Source organism: Vombatus ursinus, unplaced genomic scaffold (assembly GCF_900497805.2).
Source record: "Vombatus ursinus unplaced genomic scaffold, bare-nosed wombat genome assembly UNPS02000546.1, whole genome shotgun sequence".
Lineage (NCBI taxonomy): Eukaryota > Metazoa > Chordata > Mammalia > Diprotodontia > Vombatidae > Vombatus > Vombatus ursinus.
The window spans coordinates 958,948-970,242 of NW_020940324.1; the positions used below are offsets into that span (position 1 = coordinate 958,948).

At 52.3% G+C, this 11,295-nt stretch overlaps 1 protein-coding gene across 1 annotated transcript; it reads left to right on the top strand.

The window, feature by feature from the left end:
• The first annotated feature begins 7,216 nt into the window (after positions 1 to 7,216).
• Positions 7,217 to 10,465, top strand: C2CD4C (C2 calcium dependent domain containing 4C). The gene is made up of 2 exons (XM_027858187.1): positions 7,217 to 7,288; positions 8,897 to 10,465. Exon 2 carries the CDS (start codon positions 8,945 to 8,947, stop codon positions 10,253 to 10,255), a length of 1,311 nt encoding a protein of 436 aa, XP_027713988.1. The 5' UTR covers positions 7,217 to 7,288; positions 8,897 to 8,944; the 3' UTR covers positions 10,256 to 10,465.
• Positions 10,466 to 11,295: the final 830 nt, after the last annotated feature.

The window sequence follows — 11,295 nt, forward strand, 5'->3', positions numbered from 1 at the left end:
TTCCACCCCAGGAGCTGGAGCTGCGGGTCCCAGAGTATGGCGGCCCCAATCCAAGAGCTCTCTTCTCTAAACCTCTCCCAGGCCCGCCCATCCCCAAGCCCTCTCCAGAGGAGGAGGACAAGTGCAGGCTGAGAGGGCCTCTGCACCACTTCTATAGGCCAGTGATTTCATCAGCGTAAGGAGCTGCCAATGAGGAACCTCGACCAATGCAGGCCAGTCTTTTCTCTGCACCCTCCTCTCAGAGAGGTGCCTATACCAAGAATGTCAAACTCAGACAGAAATAGGGGCCACTAAACCGAAAACTGGAATCCCTGTTGGCTGAATACTGACTTAGGAAACTACACGGTGACATTATCTACGTTCTATTGTATTTTAATTTATTTTGTTAAATATTTCCCAATTGCATTTTCATCTGGATCCTGCTGCACTGGTCGATGTTGTGGGCTGCACCCCTCTGGTGTAGGGCATTGAGGGACTAAGGTGCCTAGGATCACACCAGTATGTCTTAGAGGCAGGATTTGAAACTAGGTCTTCTGGGCCCCAAGAATGGCTTTGTCTGCATCTTACAGTGTTGTCTCTACTTCTGCAGGCCTTGCAGTTCACAAATCACTGTCCTCATAGCCGCGATGGGAGGGTGTGTAAGCTAAGAATTTTTATGCCCATTTTACAGAGGATAAATGAAACTCAAAGAGACAAAATTTCTTCCTCCAGGTTACAGAGTACTGAGCCCAGATCTTCTGACTCCCAAGTTCTGGGAGCTTTTCAGCACAATAAATCACTGGTGGAGATCTTGGCTCAGAGGGCTTCTCTCTCACGGAAAACCGTCCCTCAAAAATCTCCCCAGTTAGTATTCACGGGGAATCATCCCTGGGCCTAATTTCTCTCTCAAGTTTGCCTTGAACTTTTCTCTTACACTCCCAACTTCTCCCCAAGAGATATTCCAATATCTTTCCCAAAGATCTTTCCTGGCTTCCAAGAGGTGCTCACTTCTCTCCTTCTTGTTGTTCAGTTGTATCTGACTCTTTGTGACCCTGTGGACCATAGTTCACCAATGCTGTCCATGGGGTTCTGTTTGTAGATACTGGAGTAGTTTGCCGTTTCCTTCTCCCGTGGAGTAAGGCAAACAGAGGTTATGTGACTCCCCCAGGGTCACACAGCTAGTGAGTATCTGAGGCCGGATTTGAACTCAGGTCCTCCTGACTCGAGGCCCAGAACTCTATCCACTGAGCCACCCAACTGCCTCAATTTTTCTCCTAGACTACCCCAAATTTAAGACACTCTTTCAAAGAAAGGTCCTCCTATTTCTCTCCAGAGACATCCCAAGTTTTCTCTCAGAGTCTCCCAAATTCTTTCCCAAAGACTTCCAATTTCCAAAAGATACTCCAGCTTTTCTCTCAGGCATCCCATCTTCTTTCTAGGACACTTCAACTTTTCTTCCAAAAAACTAACTTCGAAGAAAGTTCTTCCCTCTCCTAGGACATCCCCAGTTTTCTCCCAAAGAGTTCTCCAACTTCTTACCCAAGGTTATTCCAAATTCTCTCCCGACTTTTCCCCTCATCCTCTTCCTCCATAAGACGCAGCCAAGTGTGGTGAATAGAGAACCGACTATGAAGCCAGAAAGACCTGGGTTCAGATCCTGCCTCTGATAAACATGAGTAATTCGCTTAACCTTTCAGTGCCCTGGGTCAGAGATGTCAAACACACTGCGGTGGGATGCAGCCCATAATACTTTCCTGCGGCCTGAACCAGATTAAAATGTAATTGGGAAATATTTAACAACATAAATAAAAATATAATAAAACATAGAGAACATCGCATTCCAAATCTAAGTCCCTGTGGCTACAGGGATCCTTATGTGTTTCTGTTCGAGGCTGACACTGCTGCTGTGTGTGACTTTGTAAGGCTATAAACTGTAAGAGAAGGTTCCCACCTGTATTGGTAGGAGTTTCCTTACCTGGAGAATGAAATTAGCCAGGCCACCTTCTCTTCTCTATCCCCAACTCCACCATTTAAGGTTACTTGAGCCCAGCTGACCTCAGTATGCTGAAGTCCCCACCCTAATACCTATTATCTAGCATTGGTTGGATTAGAACTCAGTTTGGCTGAACAGTCCTTCCCCCTCTATCCCCACCCACCTTTGCACTGCTTCTACCACCTCCCCCAGGTATGCTCCAAGCCCAAGGCCTAGAGCAGCATGTCAACCCCCGCGAGCTTGCCACAGGTCAGCTGGGAGAGAGAAGGGAGAGGTAGGCTTGGTCTCCTGGCAGTGGGAACACCTCCTGTTTATTGAAGGAAGTCTAACAAAGCGGCAGTGTCTTAGCCCCAGCACTTGCCCAAGGAATCATAGGCCAAAAGCTGCTTTTTTTTTTTAATCCCAGCTGTCTGGGTGGTGAAAAGGAGGATGGAGGCCCAAAGCCCTTTGGGCCTAGAAAAGGAGTAGCAGAGATGGCCCAGCACTTGCCCCCTCCAGGGCCAGGTCACCAGTAAACTAATTTGATGGAGGGGGAAACCACAGCATCTAAGGAGAACTGATTCACCCAAGGATTCCCCTTGGATACAACCACGGAGCTGTGGGAGAAAATACAGATTAAGTCCCTAATTAGAAAGAAGAAGAAATCCAGGCCTATAGAGGCAAAGTCATACTGAGAATAAGGACGAAGCTGGGATTCTAACTCAGGTCATGTGACATGAATTCAGGACTTCCCTAATCACACTAGGATGGATCTGATTCAATTCCCCTGTTCCTCTAGAAGGTCTGAGACACTCTCTCTGGACCTCAGACCAGCCACCAGACCTTAGCCTTCTGGGAAGGCTCTTGGGAGTGTCCCCTGCCACATTCCAGGCTCCTGTCTGCTCTAGGCTCATTGTCCAGGCTGGAGGCGTTGAAGCTGACGCAAAGCCCTGGGGATTTGTTCAGCTGATGTGACATCCAGCTCCAGTTGGACCTCTTTATTTTCCCTTCCCTTTGTGGAGAACGATGCCCCAAACCAGAACAACTTGGCCAATTCTTTCCTCCCCCAACCCTCCTCTAGCTCCTGTCTGGAGAACAAATTGGATAGGAATTCCCTCATTTGAACTTCTTCCCCTTGCCCCCAGGACATGCCAGACTGGTCTCAGACTGGCTCAGATCAAGACTGGTCCTTTAAAGGGAAAGAAATCCTGAGGCCATGTTCCAGCACCCTGAAAGGAACCAATCACCCCCAGTCCTCTGCCTGGGGAGCCTTAGAAGATGTCAGATTTCAGGACTTTAGAACCCAGTGATAGGAAGGAACCTTAGAACATAGAATACTGTGGCTAGAAAGAATCTCAGCAGACAGAATGTTAGAGTTGGAAGGGACCTTTGGACATAGTATATACATAGGTATAAGGGCTAAGAAAACCTGCCTCTAGCAATAAGAGCGGCCCAGAGTGACAGCCTGTGGGTGAAAGGAGGAAGGAAGGTTTAAAAAATAAAAAGCCCTGAAGCTGTCTAGCTGGTTAGCTTCAGTGAAGTAGGTAAACATGGCAGATCCCAGAAGTCAACAAAACCTTCTGGCTCCTGAACCACTTTAGCTACTGGCCTGGAGGTTCCCCAGTGCTCCCATCAAGAACTCAGCTCCCAGAGCTCCACCAAATGGGCAATCACACGATGATACAATGGGAAGTAGGACAGGTGGCTCTGGATTTAAAAGGCTTGGATGCCCATGCTGGCTCTGGTAATTACTACCTGTGTGACCTTGGCCAAGTCACTTAACATCTACAGACCTCAGTTTCCTCATCTATTAAAGGAGGGGTTTGAAGAAGGCGACTTCTACAACTCCTTCCAGCTTTTAATCTATGCTCCTATGACCCTGAACAAGTCCCATCCTTGCTTTGGGCCTCTGTTTCTCTTTCTGTAAAACGACGTCGTTCAATTTAAAAACAAACACACAAGCCAAGGGTGGGGAAAGAGAAGGAATCGAACCTGATGGTCTGTAAAATCTCTTCCAGCTTTGTTCTAATGTTCTAAAGTTCCTTCCAGATATGACAGTCTATGTTCTAAGGTTCCTTCTAGCTCTGGCATTCCAGTGATCAAGCACTAAATATTTTTTAAGTACCAATTGTGTACCAGGCACTATGCTAGGCACTGTTCTAAGGTCCTTTCTAATTCAATTTTTAAGAAACCATTAAGTGCCCAAAACTGTGTTGGACCCTCTTCCAAGTGCCCTTTTAGTTATAAGTAGGCTTCTAAGGTCGTTTGAGCTATAATATACTCCTTTTGAATTCTGAAGGCCTTTCCCATTCAATTCAACAAACATTTATTCAACACCTCCTATGTGCAAGCTGTGCTAGGTGATGGAGATACACAGACCAAAAAAAAAAAAAAAAAAAGAAAAAAGGTAGGGGGAAGAGTCTACCCTCGAGGAATTTACATTCTACTGGGGTGGAAGCAATGGATGAGTAAATCTCCAGCTATCTTGAGAAGGGAACAAACTGTAATAAGTGGGAGGAGCAGAGGAAGTTTTACATGGAAAGTAGGTACCTGAACCGGCCCCTGAAGGCCAAGAAGGGTTCTCTGAAGCAGAGAGGAGATCATGCATTCCAGGCAGGAAGAGGGAAAAGCTTGCTCCAATGTATGCACACCCAGCCCAGCGATGGAGTTCGGAGTTCAGAGTTCAGAGAGCAGCCTGTAGCCCAGCTTGTGAAGGGCAGCAATGTGAGACAAGGCTGAGGAAGGTCATAGGCTCACTGTATCCTGCTGCCTGGGAAGGGAGGGGAGAGGCAGACTATGGGAAGCTTTTGATTCCTACCCAAGTGCCTACATTATCCCAGAGACAGTGGGGGTCATGGGATCAAAGATTTCCAGCTGGAAGGAGCTTCAGAAGTGGCTAGTTCAACTGTATGAGGAAACTGAGGCCCAGGGAAGTGTGGTGACTGGGTTACATCGGTAATGAGCACATAAAGCAGGATGTGGGACCAGGTCCTGAGACCCTGTTCTTTTTACCGTACCTGTTGCTTCCTGGAGAGAATCAAAAGGGAAGGGTCTTGGAACAGGAAAGTGCTGAGACCCCCTGTGATAGTCTATATTCTTAGGTTGATTATGGCTTTCAATATTTTATTTTCTAACTTCCCTGTAAGCCATGATTCAGATTCTAGTCTATGACTCTGAAATAGAGTATGTATGGGAGAACGGCAGTGGGGTGATGGTAGTCTTATGAAGATAGGTCATCCGGAGATGGGATGGATAATAGGATCTTAGGGTCATGGATTTAGAACTAGGAAGGATCATTTTCTTTTGTTGTTCTTTAGTCATTTTCAGTCGAGCCTGACTCTCCATGACCCCATTTGAGGTTTTCTTGGCAGAGATATGGGAATGGCTTGCCATTTCTTTCTCCAGCTCATTTTACAGATGAGGAAACTGAGGCAAACAGGATGAAGTGACTTGGCCAGGCTCACACAGCTAGTTAAGTGTCTGAGGCTCAATGTGAATTCAAGAAGAGGAGTGCTCCTGACTCCTGGTCCACTCGATCCTCTCCATCACCTGGCTGCTCGGAAAGGGCCTTGGGGGTCATCAAGTCTAACCCCCTCATTTTCCAGAAGGAAAAGACTTGCACAAGACACCGCAGAGTAAAAATAGTAACTTCCCATTTCTATGGACCCCTGCAGTTTACAGCTTTGCCTGCAGCCCTAAGGCAAAGCAGGGAGTACGAGTACCTTCTGTCTGCTTTTTACATAGATGGAAACTGAGGTTCAGAGAGCAGAGATTTGTCCAAAGATCAGGGCTGGGGATTGGGACTCCAAGTTCTGGCTCTTTCCAGACCACCACACCCAAGGGTACTCCTTCCACCCTCCACTGCCTCAGCTTTCCAGCCTGCACAGCTTGGCGTTTGGGAGCTGCAGCCTCAACCAGGCCGATGATCCGCCCCCCCCCCCCGCCCGCCCCGGGGCCTCTCCTGTTCCCTTTTAACTAGCCTTTAACGCAGCCTCTTGGCAGCCACTCGACAACTCCAGCAGCAGGTACTCGAGCTCAAGGACCTGGCCTCCTCCCCTCTCTCCCTCCTCTCTCGAACGCCCTGGCTCCCAGACCCAAGGCTCCGACAAACAGGAGGTGTGTAGGGTGCTAAAGCCCGACAGACTCCAGCTTCTCTCCCGCCGGGCGGGGCGTGATGGGGCGGGGCTGTCTGGTGGGGGTCCGGCCCCGGAGGTTGAGATATCCCGAAATCGGATCTTCCAGCATCGTCCTCGGATCCGGGATGGGGCGGGTCCAATCCAACGGCACAACTCCCCCGCCTCCCTCCCGTCCCCCACCTCGAGACAGCCAAGGCGGATCCCTGCGGGTCTGGGGAGATGGGCGAGGAGAAGGGGAGAGGGAGGCAAGGTTGAGGTTGGCCTAAGAAATGGGCCTAGACTTGGGGGTGCGGTGTGCGTAGGGAGGAGCTCCCATCTCCTTCAACTCCTCGACCGTGACCAACGAGGTGGAGGTCCTTGGCCAGGACTGAGGAGAATTGGGTTCTAGCAACAGCTCCCTTTCCGCACCCTGGGCCATGGTTTCCCCATTTGTAAAAAGGAGTTCGGCTAGATCGTTTCTAGGATCCTTTTCAGTTGTGGACATTCAGTTTTTTAAAGTCCTTTCCAGCTCTAACATTCTACGGTTATGGGATCTCTAAGCGCTCTTCCATCTGACATCCAACTATTCTACTAGGATGCTTTTCATCTCTCTGGAGGGCGGAAACAAAGGGTCAGTGGCTCAGGCCAGGGTAGCCCTCTCTGGTTGGTGCACCCCCGGATCATTCCTCACCCTCCACCCCCGAGATCTTGGGAGAAGGCCTGGTCTTGGGAGATAATGTGGTGCCGCAGTCTCGGATTAACTCCAATTAATAGGGCGCCCCCACCAAGCCCACCTCAGTTCATCTCTGGCTCACCGCCCCCACCGGTTCTCTGTCCTCGCAAGGCTCTTTCTGGGGGTCCTACCGTGAATTTGGGGATGGGGCAGAAGTCTTGAGCCACTTCTCAATTCCTGCCCCCACTTTATGTCCGTGCAGGATACTCCTGGGCTTAGGTTGGGGGGTAGGAGCTCGGGGTGGGGAGGGGGGAGAATCCAGTGGCGGCGCTACTCGGAGTATTACGGCGGCGGCGGCCGGGCTGGGCGGCTTCCTGCGGCCGCGGTGAATGAATCCGACTGCGCTGCTGCCGCCGCCTCCCGTATATAAGCCGCCGCAAGTCCGGTCGCCCTCCCAGTACCAGTTCGGGAGCCGCTGTTTCTTTCCTTCGTTTTCTCCCTGCGTCCTCGGTCCTTGCCGGTCCGGGACATCCCTCTCCCTCTGAGCAGGTAGGCAGGTGTCGGTTCCACAGGGGTCTGGGGGATCCCCATCTTCCTGTGCTCTGCACCCACAGTCTTCCCTCTGCTCTATTCGGGAGGCCAGAAGCAGGTGCGATAGGACAGCTGGATCCCCCATCTTCCGGGACCAGAAAGAGGGAGGGAGCTACAGGTGGAAACTTACCCTGGGTGGGGGGAGGGGGGATAGTGTGTAAGAAGGACAGGGCCTGGGCTCTCCCCGGCTCCTTTGCTGGCTCCTCCCAGCCCTTCTCCCCGTAGTGAGCCTGGGTTATAGACCCAGAGGAGTGCTTTGAGATCCCGGCAAGTACCATGCAGGGAGCAGGGGCACTATGCCCTGCAAAGGTCTTTCCCCGGTCCTTTGTCGCAGAGATGGACCCCAGGGGCCCTCAAGCTTCATCCCTTGGGATGTGTGCTTATAGACCTGAAGGAGTGCTTTGAGATCCCAACTCAGCAGGGAGCCCAGAGTAGCAGCTATGCTGTCTCTATTACCTGGGTACCTCGGGATGTAAATGTATAGCACTAAAGGAGTGCTTGGAGATCCTAGCACAGAAGGGTGCCCCGAGCTTGAAGGGCAAACCCAAATGGTCCTTAGGACCCGTCCAACCCAGATCCAGGATGTAATGGGCCCTCAGGTCCTTTCCACGGGGTTTTGAGCTTATAGCATTAAAGGTGTGCATTGAGATCCCAACCTAGGAGAGGGACAGAGCAGGGATATCGTTCTCCTTCCCTGGGTATAGACTGTTTAGGGCCAAAGAACTTTAAGGATGTGAACTCAATATTTTGAGATCCCGGAACAGCCACAGTGTGTCCCAAGCCCTGCCCTATCCTCTGGCCACAGAGTGGAGTACCCCATAAGCCTCTGAATTTCTTTCCCATCGATGTGAGCACACAGTGCCTGGAAAATCCCTGGTTTAGCAGGGGGAGGAACTTCTCTCTTCTGAGGAAGCAGTCTTCTGGACTTGTCAAACCTGGAAGATAGACCTGGAGTCCAGGGCCATGATTTCTTTATCTTCTTATCTCTTCCTCCTCCCATCAGTATCCCCGAACCCTTGGGATGCCTGAGGATGCCCAAAGTCAAGTGTTTTTCCTGCTCTGTGTGTGTGTGTGTGTGTGTGTGTGTGTGTGTGTGGAGGGGAGACATTCTCTTGTGGTCTGGGAAATATTATACCAAGGCAGGAAATGAACCCTTGGGAATGGATGCCAGGTGAGAAGGCAGGAGAAGAGAGATCTTCTAGTGGCCATGTACACAGGGAAGGAAGGGCACGGTCTGGGTGCTGCCAAGTTGCCTGACTAGTCTCTTCCTGATTCAGAAGGTAATGACGGGATCATAGATTCAGGGCTGGAAAGGACCTTCGATACCGCCCAGTTTATCTTCCCTGTTTTATAGATGAAGATGCTGAGGTTTAGAGCCATGAAGTGACTTACCCAGAGTCCCACACGTAGGAAGTATCAGAAGCAGGATTTGAACCCAGATCTGCCTGAGTCCAAGTTCAGCACACTCCCACTGTATTACTACTCTGGGTGCCCTTGATCTGTGTTCCCTGTGCAGCACCTGCTCCCATCCTGACTTCTCTGGCCTCTGTTTGTCTGGTCTTACAGCAATTTCTGGTGCTGCCACCTGCCTCCATCGCCCCCAGTGCCATCGCCATGAAGAAAACCAACATGTGGCTGTTGGATCGTCTGAGAGGATCTGGGGAGAACGGTGCCTCCCGGGGGGCAGACGGGGACCGGTCCTCTAAGGGGCCCCTCTACAGCAATGTGCTCACCCCAGATAAGATCCCCGACTTCTTCATTCCTCCAAAGCTTACCCCAGGGCCCGGGGAGGTGGAGGGAGCAGCCGCGGGTTCGGGTTCGGGCTCGGGTTCCAGCTCCCCACACTTAGGATCATCGACCTCTGAACAGAACTTGGCCTCTGGTGGCAGTGGGGCCCGAAAGGCCCAGCGAAGCCCCCGTTTGCCCGCCAAACTAGCAGCCGAGAGTAAGAACCTGTTGAAGGCAGCCAGCAGACATGTGATCCAGATTGAGAGCGCTGAGGACTGGCGGCCGGAGGAAGAGGAGGAAGCTGTGGCCACCAATGCCGATCCCCAGGCCCAAACGGCCATGTCCTTGCCCTATGTGCCCAAGGCCCAGACATCCTACGGGTTTGCTACTCTGATGGAGAGCCCCCACACTCGACGCAAGGAATCACTGTTCCACAGCGAGCACACTGGCCTGGCCCAGGCTGGATCCCCTGGCGCCCTTCGGAGAGCCGGAGCCAAGGCCAACGGCGAGGGCACCTCCCGGGCTGAGGCCCTGATGAGCCCCTACCGATACTTCAGTGGAGGTGAGAGCGACACGGGCTCGTCCGCTGAGTCGTCCCCCTTTGGGTCACCCCTGCTTTCACGCTCTGTGTCTCTGCTCAAGGTTTTTGCCCAGGATGGGCAGGCCAAGGTAAGCCAGCTGAGGCACTCTGTGGGCCGCCACAGCTCCTTGTCCACAGATGACAGCTCTGCTGACGTCAGCCCCAGCGCCCGCCGCCGTGCCCGCCGTGCTACCCCCACAGGCTCAGAGACCAGCAGTGAGGCTGCCTCAACCCCTCGGGGTGAGCACACGGTGCACCTGGGTAAACGAGGGAGCCTTCGCCTAGCGGCTGAGTATGACCCGGCCCGGGCCCGCCTCCGGGTGAGGCTGCTGGCCGCCGAGGGCCTCTATGACCGTCTCTTCGACACTCGCAGCATCAATTGCTGTGTGGGCCTCTGTCTGACTCCCGGGAAGCTACAGAAGCAGCGAAGCACCATCATCAAGAACACTTGGCACCCCATCTTCAACGAGGACTTCTTCTTTGATGGTCTGTGCCCCTCTAGTGCCCGCAAGCTGGCTCTCAAGCTCAAAGTAGTGAACAAGGGAGGCAGCCTGAAGAGGGATACCCTGCTGGGCGAGAAGGAGGTGCCCCTCACGGCCCTGCTGCCTTTCTTGTGAAGGCTCTTCCCAGCCCAGCCCCCCCAAAGCAGAGGAGGGGGTGGGGAACCCCTCTCTGACCCATTCCTGCCCTAGGTGCTCCTCTTGGTTCCTTCCACATTTCTGCCCCACCTGCCCCACCTGCCATCCAGGGAATGTGGGGAAACTCCAAACCCACAGCACTGAGAGTTGGCATGCCCAGGGTGAGGGATGCAGGGGGTCCCAGGAGGGATTGGGGGTGAGGAACAAAAATGGCCCTCACATGGGGCCCTGGCTCACACTCAGACACCTGGCTGTGCTTCAGTCCCAGGTCACTATAAGAAACTAGAGTTTTCACTAATGGGGGTGGGAAGAGGGAGGGGGCTGAGACCACAACACTGGGCAGTGGTGAGAGCCCCGGATTTGGCGTCAGGATGATCTGGCCTCAAATCCCAGCTTTGCCTCTTGCTCAGTAGGAGATCTTGAGCAAGTCCCTTCTCTCTGGCCTCGGTTCATTCCTCTGTAAAATGAAAATGTTGGACTAGATAATTTCCAAGATCTGTTCCAGGTCTAAATCCCATGACCTGGATCTTCTGGTCCAGGGGTCTTGCCTCCCTCTAGCTGGGGAAGGAGACTTGTTGATAGATGGGGAGGAGACAAGCAGGCAAGGAACAGACTGGGCTGTTCCCAGTGGGGAGAAGAGAAGGTAACCTCTCATTTTTCTGCCCTCCTCTGTAATCCTAAGACTGTACCTTCCTCCCACATTCCCTTTCTGCATAGTTCCAAACTGGCTTGATGAAGATTTACTGGAATTTGGGGAATCAAGTCAGGGAGGAAGGGGTCTGGGGAACTTCCAGGGGGCTAGGGGGCTAATGGAAGGTCCTTGGGGCCGTATAGGAAGAGTCAACCCCAAAGGGATGGGGATGAGATTCTTTCAAGGGCTGTCGAGGGCCTGGCTCCTGATTGCCCCCAGCTCTGCTTTCTCAGGAGCACCCAGCTGACTACTCCAAGTCTGGTGGATACCAGGTGGGAAGACTCCCATCTCCAGAAGCCCTTCATGGCTCTCCTCCCTGTCCTAGGGG